This window comes from Manacus vitellinus, unplaced genomic scaffold (genome assembly GCF_001715985.3).
Source record: "Manacus vitellinus isolate BGI_N305 unplaced genomic scaffold, ASM171598v3 scaffold_2_pilon, whole genome shotgun sequence".
NCBI lineage: Eukaryota > Metazoa > Chordata > Aves > Passeriformes > Pipridae > Manacus > Manacus vitellinus.
Window position 1 is genome coordinate 6,178,157 of NW_021940208.1, and position 19,315 is coordinate 6,197,471.

Genomic DNA, 19,315 nt, shown 5'->3' on the forward strand with positions numbered 1-19,315 from the left:
ACTGATAGCATGTTGAAGAAAATGCCTTTTTTTTAAAAAATGCTGTATGATCTGTTCAGAGAACAAGAGTTTCCAGACTCTTGCCAATGTTTTTCAATGCAAGAACATTATCCCCTTAAAAAAGCATTTTGTTGGCATTTTTTGATTTTGGATTAGTGTGTCTCTGATTGTTTCTATGCAGTACAGACTGTACCGCTTGGCATCATTGATTATTTTATCTGTGGAGAAATCCCAAAAAAGGTTTTTCTTTGTTAACCTGTGCTCTGGCCAAGAGCTTGACCAGTTGCACCAGAGTAGAACAGAAATAGACAGGATCAACCTCATAGTGGGACAAAAGTTATTTATTGCTGAAAGCTTTTAATAGGAGAACTGGCAGAACTGGCTTTTTGTTTGCTGCAGGAGTACTGACATTCTCCCGTAGTGGTGAAGTGAAAAGACTAAAGTTCCTGGTGGTGTGGCTCTCACCGACTGGAAAGGCAGATTCACAGCCATGTGTGCAGCCTTTCAACATTATAAATGCTGTTCAGTAGAGTTAAATACAGGAAATGGAAAATGTCTTTTACCTTTCTTAGAGAAAATATGAGTTTTCTGCTGATTTCAGTGTTATATCAGGATAACCCTAAGTTTAGACTTCTTTACACAAGGATGGGACAATGCCAAAGGACATTATTGCCAGAAAAATTTGCTTTGCCTAAGGATTGGATATCAGGACTATTAGATTTTCAAGGGAACGCAGAAATTTTTAAGGAAAAGTAAAACATGAAGAAGTTAACCAGCAAACCAGTCAATGTGTGATGATCAGTATGAGCAGGGAAGGGTATGTAATATCTTGGCTCACTATCATCAAAAATTGTTACTGTGGGATTCGACATGTTAGCATATGCAACTGAAAATGAAATTTGAACTTCTTTCATGCAAACAGAAATAAGTTCCTGCCTTATTTCTTTCTCATTAAAAAATGCAATCGAAATATTGAGAGAGAAGTTTGAAACATATTGATTTCATTTTGAAGGCATATTATTAAATCTCTTGAGGACTTGTTGATCTTGAATCATTTCATTTTCATGGTGTTTCAGATTGAAAATTATTAGTAATTCTGTTTAAGTTGCAGCTAAATTGCTAATTAACTTTCATCTCAAAGATTTTATTTCTTACATGTTTCTGGCAGCACAGTGCACTCTTTACAAAATGCAGCAGAATTTTTTTTGTTTCCTGCCTCTCTGTACTCCTTACAATCATATAAAGCAGGTTTGGAATTAATGAGCTGTCACATCTCAGATAATGAATGAAAAGAACTGACAGCAATTCTTTTGTTGTTTAAGAAATTCCAAATAATTAATGGAAAAAAAAAGTGACAATGGTTCTTTTAGGATTTAAGAAAAAATACATCTTTCAAATTCTTTCCATGACTGAAGAAACTTTAAAATATGTTTGCAAAAAAAGCAGGCATCCTGCTTAATGGGTTAATTCCAGTTCTCCCTTCTGAGATAAACTTGCAGAATTTGAGATACATGTTTTGAGAATAGCTTCCTGGAGTGCAGGTTCCCCATTCCAGGTTCATGTCAAAAGTAAGAAATTTTCTGGATTCCTGGATTTGCTATTGTGAACAAATTTGAATTAAGTACTTAGCACATTTATAGTGAGCATGTCTCATGTACACAGAAGATTTTGTAAACTGCAGTGCAGGTTAGATTTGGGGAGGGCAACATTTCCTTATGGTTTATGGTTTTTTTCCAGTTTATGAAGTCCTGTTGTAAGCTATTCAGAATAACCTCTAATGCTGTTTTTCAGGTAACCGTCTCAGATGGGGGCACATCTCCCAAGCAGTCCTCCGTTTGGGTGGTGGTCCAGGTTCTGGATGAGAATGATAACAAACCACAGTTTCCAGAGAAAGTCTATCAGATTAAGCTGCCAGAGCGGGACCGTAAGAAAAGAGGGGAGCCAATCTACAGAGCTTTTGCTTTTGACAAAGACGAAGGCCCTAATGCAGAAATCTCATACAGCATTGTGGATGGAAATGATGATGGGAAGTTTTTTATTGATCCCAAAACAGGGATGGTTTCTTCCAGAAAGCAGTTCACAGCAGGGAGTTATGACATCTTAACAGTAAGTGCTTTTTCATTGACATACAAACCCATGATTTGACTGGCTTTTTTTTTTAGAAATAGACCCTCTTGTATAAAGAGTGATCTATGACTGTTTTTACTGTATGACCTATATGTAAGATCTGACTGTATTAAGAAATCTAGTATTCATATACAACTACTGTGAAAAAATTGAGTCTGAGATCATTCATACTATTGCAGATAGTGAACTACTCTCAGAGTATTAAGACAACTTGTTGACATAAGCCATTTCCTTGAATACATAGAAATAAAGACCAAGCACTTGTCTGCTTGCAAAGTTGTATCATGTTGGACTGGGCAGATACAGCTTTGAATGGGTGTTAACTTTTTTTGTGGACACAGTTGTACTGTCCCAGTTAGGTGGCTTCACTCAAGAGAGGAGGAGTACTGTGTACTCTGTGTACTCAACATATTAAAGAGTTTAAGTGTGGCAGCAATTTCAGTTAAAAGACATCTTCATCAAAGTTCTTTCAGAACTAAACTATGTAGTCAAAGTCAAAGAAAGGGAGAATACAATATGGTGGGGTTGATATAAAGCAATATAAGACTGGAATGAGCACTCTTCATCTACAGAAATAAGCCAGTAAGTTGTAGTTAAGGAGTTGGAAAAAATTGTCAGAGGTCCATGGTCTGACCCATTGTAAAGGAAGTGATGTCTCTTACAGTAGCAGGTCTCTGTTGAAATATCTTCATAATGTTGGAAACTGTGGTAGGAAAATGAATAAATAACAAAATATTGAGAAATACTTAGTATCAGAGTAGAATAGCCTTCGTGTGAGTGAGTACTTTTCCCTCTGGAGAGCTTGAAGTCATATCTGAGATCTGACCCTTATTATAATGCAACAAGTGAAGATTTTCTACATTGAAACTGCTCATCACACCCTCAGCATCTTTTTCCTAAGGACCTGCCTGCCTAGAATGGAGCAGGGTGTTGAGTGTTAGGAGAGGAAGACACAGGGTGAAGTATTTCAGAAAAAAAAAATTGTTTCTCATTTTTAACAGGTATAGTAACAGCATATTTACACCAGTGGTCCTATATAGCCAGAAACATTTCCTTTAGTTTTAAAAGAAAATCCCTTTGATTAATATTGATGTTATCCTCCTAAGCACCCATTTTGTAACCTGCATTCACCCTTCTCTTAAGCCCAGTGTTTGTTGCTGCTCATCTTGTCTTTGCTGTGCTAAATCCATAAAGCATGCCATGCAAATATCAAGTCTATTCATCTTTCTAGAGGACTTTATAATAAAAAGAATTAGCACCAAGCAGAACAACTCCTAATGAACATGACAGAGAGGAGAAATAATATAAAATAAAATATGGCAATATTTTAAATTAGATTTGTTATGGAGGATGGGGGAAATGACCTGAAACTTATTTAACTCAATTAAAGATCCTGAGGAAAGCAATATAAGGAATACCAGTCTTATCTGCAACACAGATGCCATTTAAAAGCAATCAAACATGCTCTGGGTGAGCATGTTTTGCAAATGCGTGGTCTCACAAAGGGTCATTATAAAGCTTCCAGCTTTGATGCAAGAAGGAGCTGGGTGTAAGATGAAATTGGAGAGGGAAACTGGTTCTGGAGAGGAGGAGCTGTGTGGGAAGTGCTTGAATTGCATCTCCAAGAGGCCATACACCAGCATTTTTAAAACAAAACATTTCTGTTTAAAAGCATTTGTTTCAGTTAAAGCATAATGCAAAAAAAAAAAAAAAAAGTAAGACTAGAGAAATGAGTGCTTATCTTCCTCCTTTTTTCATGGGATTTTACATATAGGATTACAAAGGCCATTTTCCAAGAAGTTATCGTCATGCAATAAAATTAGGTCTGAACTGCCAAGCTGGGATGCTCAGCCTGAGCCCTCTTTTCTTTGTACCTGCCAGATAAAAGCAGTGGACAATGGCCGGCCCCAAAAATCTTCAACTGCACGTCTCCATATTGAGTGGATAAAAAAACCTGCGCCCTCACCCATGCCCCTGACTTTTGATGAACCCTTTTACAACTTCACCATCATGGAAAGCGATAAAGTGACAGAGATTGTCGGGGTGGTCTCTGTGCAGCCATCTAACATCCCTCTCTGGTTTGATATTGTCGGTAAGTTGGGTGCGAGGAGGATGCCTCAGAAGTAAAGCATATGGACATGTGGTTTTGAGAGCAACAAAACTAACCATGAAATGGTCCCCCCAAATTAAAGCCACTTTTGTAATGGTGAAATGAAAATGCTATTTTAATATAATGATAACAATAATAATAATATTCCTGCTTTTGTTATGACTCCTTAGCTAAGCTGAAAAAAGAGCGCTGTATGGCTGAATTGTTTTTTTTCATACTATGTTATTTACTGCAATCTTAATGTTGTCTGTCATTTAAATTCTATTGTCATACTTTGCTAATCTCATTTCTAAATGTATTTATGGTACTTAGACTTGCTGTCCCTCATTTCTCTCTTTCTTCACCTTTTTTTCTGCATTCTGTTCTTTTTTTTCTGCTTCCGACTGCCCTGCTTCAAGGTGGCAAGCATGCTCGAGAGATGTTCTATATTCTACAGACAGCTTGTGGGCAGAACTGTTCAACAGAAGGTACCCTTAGTGCAAACACATTTGGTAAAATACAGCTATCCAGGCTGCCTTTTATTTTTGCAAGTTTTTTGAGACAATTTATATTACATCTTTCATAAGTGCCTGTGACAGGATGTGATGCGACACATGGTTGTGCTGCATTTCTTTCTATGACAGCTTTTACCATATTTGTGTCCAATTATTATTTTATTCACGGATTTTCCACAGTTTATCACAAATAATTAATTCAAACTTTTCACAGTCCAGTGCCATCCATTTAACTGTGAAACAGAATGGAATGCCTCAACATATGGGTTACAAATGGAGCCACCAAAAGTTTGTCTTGAATGCAAGCTGAAACAGAGAAATGTGTTTTGATGTGAGATTTCAACCACAAAATTGCCTTACATCAAATTCCTTATAAAAATAGGGAGGGATAAATATCCTTAGCAAAATGGAGGAGAAACCATAGAAGTCTTAAAATCACAGGGAAATGCCACTAGCTGCTAAAATGACAGGGAGTAAAGGGTCTCGGTTGGTTGCAGTAGAGAAATGTGAGTCAGTGTTCCTAAGCATTTCTTTCCCACTTCTGCTGCTGATTTGGTTATGTCATTTAAAGTAACTCATTTAACATCTCCAAAGTGAGAATTTCCCTTGCTAAATTATTTTGCTTCTTAATATTTGCAGATGCTTGTATGTAATGTTCATATACCCTTGGATGTAAAAGAGCGCCTGTTGCACAAAGTGGTGTTATTTAAATGAAGGGTTATAAAGCAAATACTATATGAAAGATTAGAGAAACAAAAAGCTTCTCCCACAGACTTAGCGGAAAGTGTGCATCAGCAGTCTTTATTTACAGGGATTGAGCCTGGCTCTCATTTCAGCAGAGCTATTTGCAAATGGGTTTAGCCAACAGGAAGGACAGGGACCACAAGAGAAAGGGTCTTTCAGAGTTGTTTTCATCCACCCTTTATTGCCAATTTGTGCAGATGAAAGACAGAAACAGCGACATTTCCTCTTCGAATTTGTAGCATGATTTCTGATGTGCCAACTGTATTAAAATTAAACTCAAAGCTATTATCATCATGTTCTAGGGTTCCTGCTAGTCCCTGGGGAAAGACAGCATATGTTTCCTATAGTTTTCCTTCCATTCCCTCGGTTGCTTCAGTATCCTACATGCAGTCTGTTAGCTGATGTTTACATTTCCATTCCCTTCTCACTGACCTTAATTTTTGTCCCAGGAGAAATACATCTTTTTTGATGTTATTGACACCTTTTTTTGTGTTTGAACCTTTTGGTGGACTCCTTTTGGTCCTTTCCATGGCAACTTCATCAACTCTCATTAAAATGCTGTATCTGTTAAGCCCTTAGAGATGCCCCTGCTCTACCACTGCATTCTTTTACATCATTAGAATCACTTGCAATCAAGCAACACCTTATAATAATAATATTTCACTTTTACCTAACAAACAGGGATTATAGGGAGAGCATTATAAAATTTAAACCTTTAGTTTGTCATTTAATAGGAATAGCCAACAATCCTGGGCATGCAGAAGACCTTGTTGTTCCAGACACTTGGCATACAAGGTGCAAAGACAAAACTTACCCTGAGAGTTTCACAGAAAAGAACATTGTGTATTTAGATTATCTTTGCTGCCATTATTTAGTGTCAGTATCAAAAACCACTTTTTCTCATTGTTCCTCAGTATCAACATGTGGGGAAAAAAAATGTTGACACTTTCCTTTTTGGGGAACATTGCGATCTAGTTCTGAAAAGCCCAATGAAAGACATGGGATATTAGTAGAATTTAATTGTCATGTATGGAAAGCTGTATGGGACTGCTGATGCAAGAGATGGTTTCTGTGCTGCTGTAAAATCTAGACCTGATCCTGCTCCATCTGGTATTTTGTGATTCAGAACCTCCGTGCATAGTTCACAGTAATGTCAACAAAAACCCTGAAGGCTTTTGTAGAGGCACGGTTTAATATAGAGTTTGCAGCTTGACCTTTATCTTTATGACCTTTTCAAACTCAATGGACATTGGAATTCCAGAGGATCTCTTTTTTTAATGCATAACGTGCACTTTATCCCACCTAAAAAAAAAAAGAGGATGGAGGGCAGATGAAGTTTGGCTATATAGTATTCTGTCTGCCCAACTTTGCACCTAAATTATATACACTTCAAGTAACTGGTTTTGAGTTAATCAGCTCCAAGAGCTGCCTTGTAGTCAGCGAGATCATCTTCCCTTTATGGCTAGAGAGGGACAGGATGCTTAGCTGTTTTTTTGTTTGTTTAATTGGGAATAGTTGAGATGCCATACCCGCTTTCTGTTTTTAGACTGCATTCAACACCAGTCTCAGTTCATGCAGATCCCGCAATGTGAAAGCCAGAAAGATAGGTTGTTTCAGTTGTGTTAAATTTATTCAGTCATTTATGAGAAACTAATTTTCAGTGGGAACTCCAAGATAAGTCAGAGACCTTTATTTCTCCCACATAAATTGATCCTTTTCTGCCTTTCCCTTTGTTAGTGGTGGGAACGGTGTGATGACTACTTTGACACTGGAGCTAAGCTGCATGGTGCTAGTTTTTGCTTAAGTAGCATGTTGCACAACATCTCTCTGGTTTTCCAAACAGTCCTCCCTCTATGTTTCCTTCTTCCCCCAGCCTGTGCCTTTGTAAGGGCAGCCAAACTTTGAAAGCACATCAGAACTTTTTACCAAGGGTGCTTAAATGGCAATAATTTCAATATCTATTAATTTTAGTTAATTGTCCATTTAATTCACAGTGTTGCAAATTTTCATTAATGTCAAAAACATGTAGCTCCCTAGCTTCCTTTGAATAATCTTCTCCGGAACTATCTAAAATACCTTTCTGCTTTTTTTTTCTGCTTTTTATGCCCTTGCTTTCAGCTTCTTAGCAGCAAACTCAAGGCTTTGATTCTCTTTACAATAGTTTTATCTGAAAATTCAATCTGCATTGCTTTCTTCTTCTTAGCATGATATAGTACATAGAAGAATAATATTTGCATGTCATATTACTAATATTTACTGTTATGATTAACAAAATCTGTAGATGAATTTTTATTTCTTGAGACAGTTATTAAGTTTATTGCATCATCTTTGAAAACAAAAGAAATGAAAATTTTGGCTTTGCAGATTTTTCTGAAAATCCTAGAGGTACTTTAGACTCACCTCTGATTTCAGGGTGAATTAGTTTTCTGTGTTTTTGCTCTAATTCTCTGCTCTGAGCAATGTGAGAATTGTAGCAATTGGCCCAATTTATCATCACTGTTCTTGCTGTTAGCTCACTTTGGGACAAGACAAGTAAGAATCTTCTCTGCCCTGAGAAAATGTGGTTTAGGAGACTATTCTCTAAATTAAATCATCTCCTGTATTTCTCTTCTTTCCACTTGTCCATTGTGGCCTGGTAGGCCAAATGAGACTTGTGTGAGGATCTCAGTACATCCTGGCTCTATTAAGTTTGAACATGAAGTATGTATGTTGTTTGCTATCTACCAATGAAGGAATACTCTTGCCAGGTTTTAGCTTGTATTTGATTTGGGGATGTCCTACAGAGTTCAGTGTGATCCATCTTTGCATCTAAGACTGAACAAGTCATTCTCCACAGTCATCAAATATGTCTGAGATGTGTATTCAATCCCACTTTTCTGGATCATTCCACTGGAAAAGATGGAAAAAAGTCCTCACATGGGACTCATTTGCCCACAAGTCCTCCAAGTTTTCTTCTCAGAGGTGAAAATAATTTCTCACAGAAGCATGATCCCATCTTAAACTGCGTATCAGCAGCTGACAGAAATATAGGGAAGCTCAGCATCTTCCCCAAAACAATCTACATTTAGGAAAAGTGCTACCAAAAAAACTATTTGCTTGCAGCAAAATACAGTATAAGAGGAATGTGTTTGAAAATTAAAAGCCCCCAGCACTGAAATTCGAAAGGGCAGAGATGCAGAGCCCACGTTCTGTGGGAACTTAAGATTTGCACTGTATCTTGCCTTAGGCAAATTCTCCTGCTGACCTTTAGAAACCCCTTCTAACAGGTCAGGACATTTTCCTCGGCCTGTCCATTGCACCTCTCTTTTTAGTTTTGCAAGGTACAATGGTTTGGGGATTTTTAGATATCTTTTTTATTAAAAGGAAAATTAATTCTTTCCAAAGCACACGGGACTTTTGTCAGAAAAAAAAATATGCTTACAGTGACTATGAAGCCAAGAAATAAGCTAAGAACAAACACTCCAGACTCAGCCAAAAAATATAACCATCTCTATACCAAGAACCCAACCTATAGTCTGTTGGCTCAGAGCTATCTCGGTTCGATTTTAAGAGATCTTCTTAAGTGTACTATACTATCTGTTAAATTGAAAATTGGGGCTGTTCTAAAAATCCATAGTTGAGGGCCAGCTAATAAGATCTTTTGTACCAGGGACTGTTTCTACAGCTGTCCGGATAACAGCTAGAATTGGAAAATCCTATATGAACTATAACATGCTTTCAGATAACATAAAAAATTACTAGTTCTAAAAATTTAATGCTTCCAGGGCTTATGCAAGAGCATTGAGATCAACATCAAGAAAGTAAGGGTGCAAATCATCTCACTTAACTTTAGGTGTCCAAAGTGTAGACGTAACTGTCTGTGCTAGATGACTTCGGGAATCTTAACAGTCAATTAGAGAGAAAAAGTGCTTTCTGCATGAATTTTTATCATCCCACCATGATAAGTCTTTTCATCCAAAGATGGCATTGCAAGTAAATGTGGAATTTTCATGAAGCCCTACTCTAATCACTTCAGTCTAATCAGAGTATCTTAAGGAAAGCCTTTAATCTGTATTGAAGATATATTAGCATTACGTTTTAGCCTGCAATGGTATTACAGACAACAGCCAATCCACATCTCTCTGTGGTTATTCAGTGTTAAAATGCTTTCTCAGGACATCCTGTCTAGCAAACTTGCCAGTTCCATCATCTTGCCTTCATCACTGATATTCCAAAAGTGCCTGAGGAACTCTTGATGTATTAGCTTAATTTGAAATATTTCTTTCCTAATGCAATTGCAAGCACATTAACAAAGACAACTTCTACATGTTTTGTATCTGAAAGCAAGGTTTAGTGGACAATAAAAAGGAAAACATGTGCCATATTCTGGAAAATGGAATAAGTAATAAAAATTCACATTAATAAAATTGAGCAGCTGAACAAAATGCCATCATCCTTAGCCCTCTTTCATCCAAAGATTGTGATCAAAGAAAATGTTAAATGGCCAGTAGTAAAATTGATACTGTGGGAGCTTATGGCACTGCAGTCGAGCTCACTTCAAAAGAGTGGTAGAGACATGGCAGCATGCTTTCAAAAACCAACTTCAAGTACTCCAAAAGCCAACACCTTCTCAGCTGTTACCTCCCAGGAACTCAGCCCTTCAACCTCAACGTGGGCAGCTTTGGAAGGTAGTGGTTTTACGATTTCCCAGCTGCAAGAGTTTTTAAGATAAGATTCCTATTTGTTTTTACACAAGAATTTTATCTGTCTCTTCGTGCAACTCCAGCACCCATACATCTTTCAAAGATGATTGTGATGGATGCTTCTCTGGGTGCTTCACAGTAGGCCTTGTGTAGACTTAACACATCTGAGGACCTATTTTGAGTGTATATGAAAGCTGAGGAGCAGTACAAACTTTTTCCAGACTGCCTCTAATACTGCAGATGAGAGGCAGGACCCAGTATCTCAGACATTATTCCCAGAAGTTCAGCCATCTGCGTGGTTTTTCATCTAACCATGGTGTGTTAAAATGTACCATACCGAATCATGAATAAATCAGGGTTTCACTCCAAAATAGATTGTAATCACAAATCTCACAGCAGGATGCTCTCTGATCCATCTCTGCCTCAGTGTTTGATGCACTTTCTGCCTTGTCTAATAGAAAACGATTCAATGTAAAATGAAGTGCATTGCCTGGTTAGTTACAGGTGTAGACTGGGGTGGCTGGCAACCAAGATTAATTTGTCACTAGACCACTTTGGAAGATGTGACAAATGTATAAAAAACTCACATGATGGATTCAATTCTTATGCTGGGGAAGAATATACTTCACTTAATGAAAACAGCTTGACGAAGTTGGTGTATTTGCAATAGACTGCGAACCCAGCTCTGAGCCAACAGATGTTTAAAACATCTATTGCTAATCCTTCTATGTTACTTTTTGGAAGTTTTAAAGGCAGGGGATTTTTTTGGAATTGTAAGCCAGTTGATAGCATATAATTTTTGATTGCTCATTAAGATGGTTATTAAGCATCTTGAAGTACAGACTTCCACTTTGTTTTCATGATTATCAGCATGAAACATACTCTTTGTAAAGAGCCTACTGTCCCAAGGCTAGCTTCATTTCAGCAGAGATTTCCTTGCATGAATCTCAAACTCTTTTCTTCAAAGGAGGTTTTCATGGTGCAATTTTTCTCAAGTAAATCAATTTAAAACATTAATTGGGAGAGAAACTTTTTCTTCTAGACTAACTTTTTTTTCCTTTTTTTAAAGAACACTGAAGATATGATCAATGTCCAAATACCTTGCTATTGCTTAAATGTCAAGGGCAATTATGTTTGGTTTTTTCCAGTGTCAGTAGTGTTTATATGTATATATAAAAATTGAGAAAACCATGAAATTTGGGCTTGCCGAAGGAGGGTAGGAAATAAGAAATGTCTCTGTCCACCATAAATCACAGCAGATCCAGTGTCAGTGTTTTCCTGGAGAACCATAACTGCATCTATTAGGCTTAGATCTGTATATACGTATATACATATATTCAGCACAGGGAACTCTGGTGGCATGTCTGAAACTACTGCATTTGGATGATTTCAGTGGGCACAAGTTCACCAATTCTGCCTTTCCTCTGCAGTGGTTACCTGCAGTTTTATTCCTCCTCCCTCTTTCTTCTCCCAATGCCTGAATGGCTTCCAAGGCAAATACAGACAGAGCAGTGGTTCTTCCAGCTTACTCTTTCTTTGCAATGGCCTGTGCAAGAGGTAGTAGTGAGGGTTTCTTCACATTAAGGAATTCAGAGGCTGTGATTTTGCTGTGGTTCCTCCTCATCTTCAACTTCTTTGAATGCCAAAACCTTTTTCCTCTCACTAAATTCATGACTGCTTCTGAGAATAAGACCACTTTTTAGTCAGCAAACCATGCAGATGGGAGAGTAGAAGAGACTCTCCTGTTCTCTTCTCTGTCCCCAGCCATAAAATGAGAGCCATTCTATGATAATACCAGCCATTCACACATATATCTCTATAAATATTGCATCACAGCAAAGTCAATGGAATGAGTGTTTTTCTATCTGTGGACCTCATCTTGAGGTCTGAGAAGCTTACATAAGTTTTATAGCCAGTGTGATTTGAAAGGCTTTTCCTCTTTGTAGAACTGGGTTGTCAGGGAACGTAGCTAGTGACATTGCATTTGCTGTGTGATGAATATACCTCAAGAGTTCGTTTGTCAACAGTGTTGTGTTCCACCTTTCCTTGTCCGCAGCTTCCAAAAATTTCATACTCAACTAATAGTAAATGACACTTTATAGATGAGTGAATAAGAAACAGCTTAGCAGCAGGGAGTGTGTGCTTTCTTTTGAAAATAATGAGTGGTTCTAATTTATAAACTGTAACCGTGGGTGAGAAATCTTGTAACTCTTCAATCTCAAATCATTTATAGCTTTCTTTTCCTTTTTAATAGACTTTTTTTTTTGGTCTTTCACCTGAGACTCAGGAGAGTTTTCCCACTGCTGCATCATTCAGTGTGTAACAGGAAAAGAGGATGTTAGTATTAGAACAGTGCTTTGCAAGGTTTTTTTTATGGAAAGGAATTCAGGATGTGTATCCTGTCAGATCTATTGAATAATTCCTAAAAGACTAGTAAAATTTGACCTTTGCTGCCAGCAATTATCATTTTCCTTGATATTAACTTAACAAATCTCTATTTGCATTTTAAAAATTGATTAGAATTGCAATTTTTAAAAACTCAGATGATGATCTTTGCACCCAGAAGCATCAGTGAGAATTTCCTAAAAATAAAAGTTGTAGAATAAAACGCCCTTGAATGATTTTTATACAAAAAGATAATTTTTCGTGTTCATTATCCAAACTACAAGGACACACATCTTATGGACTTATGGCCATTTGATTCTTTTTATAGACTTGACTATGGTTTACTTAAATATACTGCTAGATTTTTTTTTTGTCAATGCATTTTAGTGATATCTGCTTTCCAATATACAAACTGTGCTTTGAAATATAAATGAGTTATGAACAAAGAAGTATCACTAGATATACTGTGTATGCTAAGGCAAACCATTAAGATGGATGCCAGTAAACAGATATGTCCACTTTTCAATGGAAATTTTCCAGACATGGCTAATCTAACTGTATTTTTGTGCAACAATTAGGAGGGAATTACGATAGTTCTTTCGACGCGGAGAAGGGAGTGGGCACTATTGTCGTTGCAAAGCCCTTGGATGCAGAACAGAGGTCAATGTATAATATGACTGTGGAGGTCACCGATGGAACAAACATTGCCACGACTCAGGTAGAATATCACATTCCTTTCTTGGCAAGTTATTAATTTTTTAGTGGAATGTATATGCTATAAAATTTAATAATTTTTCCATTCAAGTAAAACCTCATCCTTTGAGACCACTGATAACTAATAGAAGGGGATATTTTTCAGAGCCTTTCCATCTGGCTGCAAAGAATCGGCTGTTGAAGGTTTCAAAGTGTTACTTCTCCTTTTGTTCTCTTCGTGCTCACATGAAAGTAATTTGCCTTCCTCCAGCTGAGGGAGTCCCTATCACAGGCAGCAAAGCATAAATTTTGACAATTGTGTCACCCCATAATGGTCCAAAATACAATAGTGCTTCTGTGGTGTTGGGGAATATTGCTATTGATTGTATAAATGGACTTTATACTTCTCATCCTCCCAAGACCCAAATGTGGGACACAGATCAATTGTTCAGAGAAGAAATTGTTCAGAGGCAAAACTTAAAATTCAGAGGATCTCTCCTTTAGTGTCACTGCCTGCAATTACATTGTCTTCTGCAAAACAGCCCCACTGAACCTTTTAAAACCAGGCTTGCTTATCAGGCTCGGTGCCTTTCATCAATTAAAGAGTCAGGTCAGATAAACATGAAGGGCTGGGGTAATGCTGGCTCTGACACATCCTTGATGGAGAGACCCTGACACAGCATCTGGGTATCTGTTCAGTGGAAACCAGTCTGGAGTTGGGTCATGGTCAGGGTCATGGCACAGGGACAGGGACTCTCAGATCCAGGTGACACCAGGCAGATTTCAAACAGCAAAATCCTTCCATATGAGTTGGAGTTGTGGGGTATGGATTTCTAAGGGCCTGAAATTCTACATCTGAGTTACTGCTCAAGTGTAAATGGAAAAAAAATAGGTTTGTGATGTTCTTTGCCTCTTTATAATGCAGAAGGAAGGCCTGAACATTTTTTATATTTACATATATGCATGCACGCACAGATGCTTCTGTTTTACCTTGCCTTTTTGTTCAAATAGTTCAGATGTAAATCTGTACTCACTGAGGCACAACACCAGCTTTCCTAAGAGAGTGTTAAATCATTGAGTGCTTTCTCAATGATTTCGTGTTTATAACCAGCCCTAAAATATCTGATAATTTCTCCTGATAATCCTCCCTTGTTAAGAAAACATCGGTTGATAGTAAATTAGGTGGTGGGAAATCCACTGTTTTACCTGTTAGTTTCAGAATTAATTGCATCTCTGCTAAAAACATCCCTTATTTTAAGCTTGATAATATCTGGCCATATTCCCTGTTATGCCTTTCTCTGCTTAATTAAAGAACTCCTTAAAAAACACTATTTTCTCCCCAGGAAGCATTTACTCACAATGCTCAAATCACCTTCCAGTCTTCTGGTAGACAGGTGAAGGAGAATGACTGACCTCTTTTTGTTCCCGTTCCATAAGGCATTTTCTTCAACTCTTGAGTAGTCTTTTTGTTATTCTTTGTTTTTTAATCTTGGCGACGCTCTCAGTCCACATTTCAGATGGTGTTGAATTCCTAACATGACCTTTTTTGTTTCTTGTAAACATTTCAGCAGAAGAAGTATTAAAAAGCATAGGGAATTTCAAACATGCTAGATACAAGTAATTTCTCATGGCTATTATGTTTATTGTTTCTGCTGCTTTTGATTTAATAAATTGACCCATATAACAGTCCTCAAAACCTATTTGGATGAAACCCCTATATTTTTAATTAAAACATATGGTAAAAACATATTTCAGTAAAGCTGTTGCATTCTAAAAGAAGCCTCAGCATTCTTTGTAACAGTGATGTGACCTACTTAGGAATGTAAGATTGTCATTTCATATTGAAATAGTATAGCATTAGATAATCACTAGCGGGTACAGACCCTTCTTTCCTCCACCTCCTTTTCTCAATGTGGATACTGCTTAATTGTTTAATTATGGTCAGGGTATCTGTGAATGTGTTTCTTTTGGTCTTCACAACAGAGATTTCAAAAGCAACTGTTATCTCAAAACTGACAGAATTATGGCCTGCCTATTTATCGCTCCATTTTATAAAACTTTCCTGCTGTATTTTTGGCTGTACTTTGGAGCCTTTGGTTACCTTCCTCATCTTTATTTTCTTCTGAAACAATAATTTAAAAAAAAAGTCAAACTGATAGGTTTAAGTAAAATATAATATAGAAAAAAATAGCATCTACTGATGGTTCTCGGGGGCCTTATTCTGAGTTTTGATAGAACAACATTGTAAGTATTTCGTCCTATGCACATACATGCATTTTTAACTGTAGCTGCAGGAAGATATGGTAGAAGAAGAAGTGGGTAGAGAACAATTATATAAATTCATCCCCTTGTTTAACAATAAAATAGTATAAAGCTCCCCACAAACCATGATGGTTTATTATGAAACAGCTGATCATCACCATGTGAAATGGAACAGTCTTACTTTTTATTCCATCCCACCTGTTTTCCTTTATCTCCTCCTGGCCATTTGTCTATTATATAGTGGGAGGTGGTAAAATACAGCATAAAAATGCCAAAGATTTTTGTTTTGGTAACATGATCCCTGGTATGGACTTGGGGAAGTTTCTTCAGCAATGTTCCTGCATGCCTTAAACTCCGCTAAACTGCTCACTTCCTTCATGCCTAACTGTGCACATGCTTCATTACTGTACCATGAGAGGAAGGAGATCATTTGGATTTAAAAGTTACATCTGTTTTAATAATAGTTGACTGTTGTGAAAAGAGGCAAGAGGAATATTTAAAAAAAAAAAGTTACGAACTTCCTATGTAACAGAAAGCCTGATTGATTTGGGGATGATCAAGGTTTCCAAAAAGAATACAGTCTCCAAAGTGAGAACCAAAGTGCCAGGACTTGTTGAGCCGCTGCCATTTACTATGCTGCCTGTTCAGCTGAGCACCAGCTGTGCCGGCAGCACGGTTGGGTTAGAAAGGGATGGAGGAGGGTATATATGAACAAATGTTGACTTGTTTGATTTATGTATTTGGAGTGTGGGTGTAAAACTTCTGTCATGGGAATTAACTTCTAGGATGGCTAAGTCTTCTGACTTAGCCAGGGAGAGCTTTGGTTTTTTTCCCTTTCCTTTTTCCTATGATTGCTTGAGGCCATGTTGTCAGTTGTTAAAGGCTGAAGGTGTGTGTTTGCTCTAAATCCTCAGGAAGCACAATTCCTGCAGCTGCCAGGCAAGCTGTTGGCCTTTGGGAGGGGGGTCAGGGCTTCTGCATCCCATGTGCTAGAGAGAGAGCCAGGACAGCAGCCAGAGACTCTGCTCCTTGCCACTGCCATCGCCTCCCTTTGGGCTGCACAGCGGTCTTTTGCCCTTGCTTGAGCAGAGAGAGGACTCTCCCAGCAAGAAATCAGTGTAGTGGCACCTAGATGCCTGTTCCTGCCACAACTTACAACTTTTACTAACTTTGACCGTGCAATGTTAGAAATTGTCCTGGTCACGAGTCAGGTTTATCCCAAATCCTTCTTTTGACTGAACAATTCAAATCTTTTACCTACAAGCACAACAGAGGAATGACATTTATTTACTTATTTGTAGTACATACTGTTGAGTTTTGCTAAAATACCCACAGAAGTAGAGTACAGTGGGGAACAATTGAACAATCATCTAAGTTATGATAATATTTCACTTTTACTGAGAATGTTGTCCTAGCAGATTGTTACCTCTTTTGAGAACAGCCTCCTGCAGTGATGGTATTATATGAAAAAGACAGTTTTACTTCTTGCTTATTTTCCTACCTTCTCCTTCTTTCTCATCATCCTAACTGGTATAGAAAAGATGCTTTAGAGAATGAAGGCTGTTACTTCCAAGCTTTTATTTATTTTTGTGCTGAGGATTGACCTTCAACTGTGAGTTTCAGTCTCACCCTTCAGAGAACACCTTTTCTTTATAAAATTTTCTTAACAGAGAGGAGCTGATCAATCACTCTGAGTGACGGTGGTTCTTTTAACTGAATAGTGAAAAGCTCTTCTTAGAGGAACATGGCCAAAATGTAGATAAGACATCAAAGCCTGCCAGAAGCAGTTCTGGGCTGTGGATTCTCCTATGGCAGACAAGGAGACATGAAGTTTCAATTCAGTTTTTCAGTTTTGCTCAATTGAATGTTTCCTCCAAACCAGAACTGACCCATCCTTGACTTTTTTTTCTGTCACATCCAGCAATCTTGGCACTGCCTTGCCTGTGGAAGAAAGATTTTTCTTTCTGTTCTAACATAACACAAAGGGCAGAGTAAAGTATAAATAACTGGCCACTGAAGTTGGTAGGGAAACTGCATTTTTATGTTGAGGTTTGGGGGAGTGAACAACTTGTCAGAAAGTAGAAAATAAAGCTGTATGGTAACACTATTGAAAGCAGTATTAAATCAAAATAGGTTTCAAAACCTGTACAGAAGTGCAACCTGAGTTTAAATAATTCAGGCACTTAATAGGTTGTACTACAACATGGTGCCCAGACCAAACAATTAGCCAACAGATTCTTACAGTTTCAAATGTCTCTAAAGCAGTTGCTGGCATTTACCCAGTTTTCACTGAAATACATTTGTACCTAAACCAAATGTATTTGTTATGGGTGACGTTAAAAACAGCTTTGGAGAGACTTCCTGCATTAGGTTTTGTCCTGCTTTAATTTGATTGTATTTCTCTAGGCCTTTCACTTACCATTTTGAGTACAAAGTCTTTGCTAATGCTCTGAGTGTTACTGTGGCTAATTTGTAAGCTTGGAGGCCCGTGAATCCTTTATTTGAAACTCTTCTTAACTGTGGGAAATAGGAAGTGAGCAGGGAGAAGCAAGTCTTTTATAGCGAGGTGCTTGTTCGGACTGTAAATTAGGATTCACACAAAGGAAGCAGAAGGAGGCAAGCCTGCCTTTCTGAAGCCCAAGGTGCACTGGAAAATATATGGGCTTTCAAGGAGAACCAGGCAGAGACTGCTTTGCTGCATGTTTGCTTTTTGAGCTTGGAAAAAAGACTTGAAGCTAATGTTTGTCAATGAAAAGTAGTTCAGTCAGTAATCTTGCACAGCCCTCCACAAAGAGGAATCCCTACTTGGCGGCAAACCAATAGTAAACATTTCCATTCATCTCCTTTCGGGGATGTGTTGGAAAACTTTTAAAGCCTGTCTTTGATTCTACGCAATGGGTGTTGTCACTACTTAACACCCCAGGCACCTACACAGTAATAAAGGTTATTTATGCAACACAGCTCATTCTTGCCATGTCTTCCATTTGGAAGTAAGTCTGTAGAAAGTATTAAAGTACACAGATACTTTGAGTCGTTGAGTCACTTCAGTAGTATAACACTTGATTTGGGGTGAAAGATGTGCTACCAGCTGGCTAAAGCTTAAGACTTCAGAGAGCAGAGTGCTGACCCTTCTGAAGTCATTGGAAATTTGCCAGTAGTACCAAGATTTTATGCCTAAATTTGGCATCCATTAAATGAATTTGAGAAACTTTCCTCATATTAACAATCTGGTGGCATTCAGTTTACTCAGCTTCACATATGTTTGTAGGATAAGGTTTTCTATGAGCCTGGTGTTCCTGTCAGTGTCACATTTGTCCATTATTAAAGGTAAAGGTTGCCCCCTCTTTTTAAGTAACACCTTACTAGAAGTAATCCTACTGGAGCAAGAAATATGCATAACAAAGGTGGCATTTTATGGTGACCTAATAAAAGGGGTGTGGATCAAAAATAAACCTAAAACACCTTCCCTTGCTTTGCTGCTGCACTTCTGTGGCTTTGGTAAGTCATTTAACCTTGCTGCAAGACAGTCTTTTCCTGGGCAAAGTATGGGGATAATGGTCACTTACTCCTCAAAAATGTTGTAGGGACTGAGGGACTAATATCTATTTAAAGTGGGACTTAAATTCCATTTTATTTTACCTGATTTTGTTTCAAGTGACTCCCAAGACAGTTCAATTTTTAAGAACATTAAAGAGTTCCATTTTTGGGTTTAACAGAGCTTGAATAATCAGTATTCCCATACATAATCTAACTTTCTTTTGTTGCAAGGAAAATCCACACCCCTCTATTAAAGGAGAGACTGTAATGATAAAATTACA

The 19,315-nt window shown here is 37.8% G+C and overlaps 1 protein-coding gene across 6 annotated transcripts in view; it reads left to right on the forward strand.

Annotated features, from left to right (window-relative positions):
* Window positions 1-19,315, forward strand: part of FAT3 (FAT atypical cadherin 3) — a 327,771-nt gene that overhangs the window by 228,463 nt on the left and 79,993 nt on the right. For all 6 annotated transcript variants that reach the window (XM_018071264.2, XM_018071265.2, XM_018071267.2 and 3 more), the window contains exons 5-8: window positions 1,792-2,106; window positions 4,009-4,219; window positions 4,636-4,704; window positions 13,121-13,260. In XM_018071264.2, the coding sequence (XP_017926753.2) occupies window positions 1,792-2,106; window positions 4,009-4,219; window positions 4,636-4,704; window positions 13,121-13,260 (735 nt within the window). The remainder of the gene's footprint in view (window positions 1-1,791; window positions 2,107-4,008; window positions 4,220-4,635; window positions 4,705-13,120; window positions 13,261-19,315) is intronic.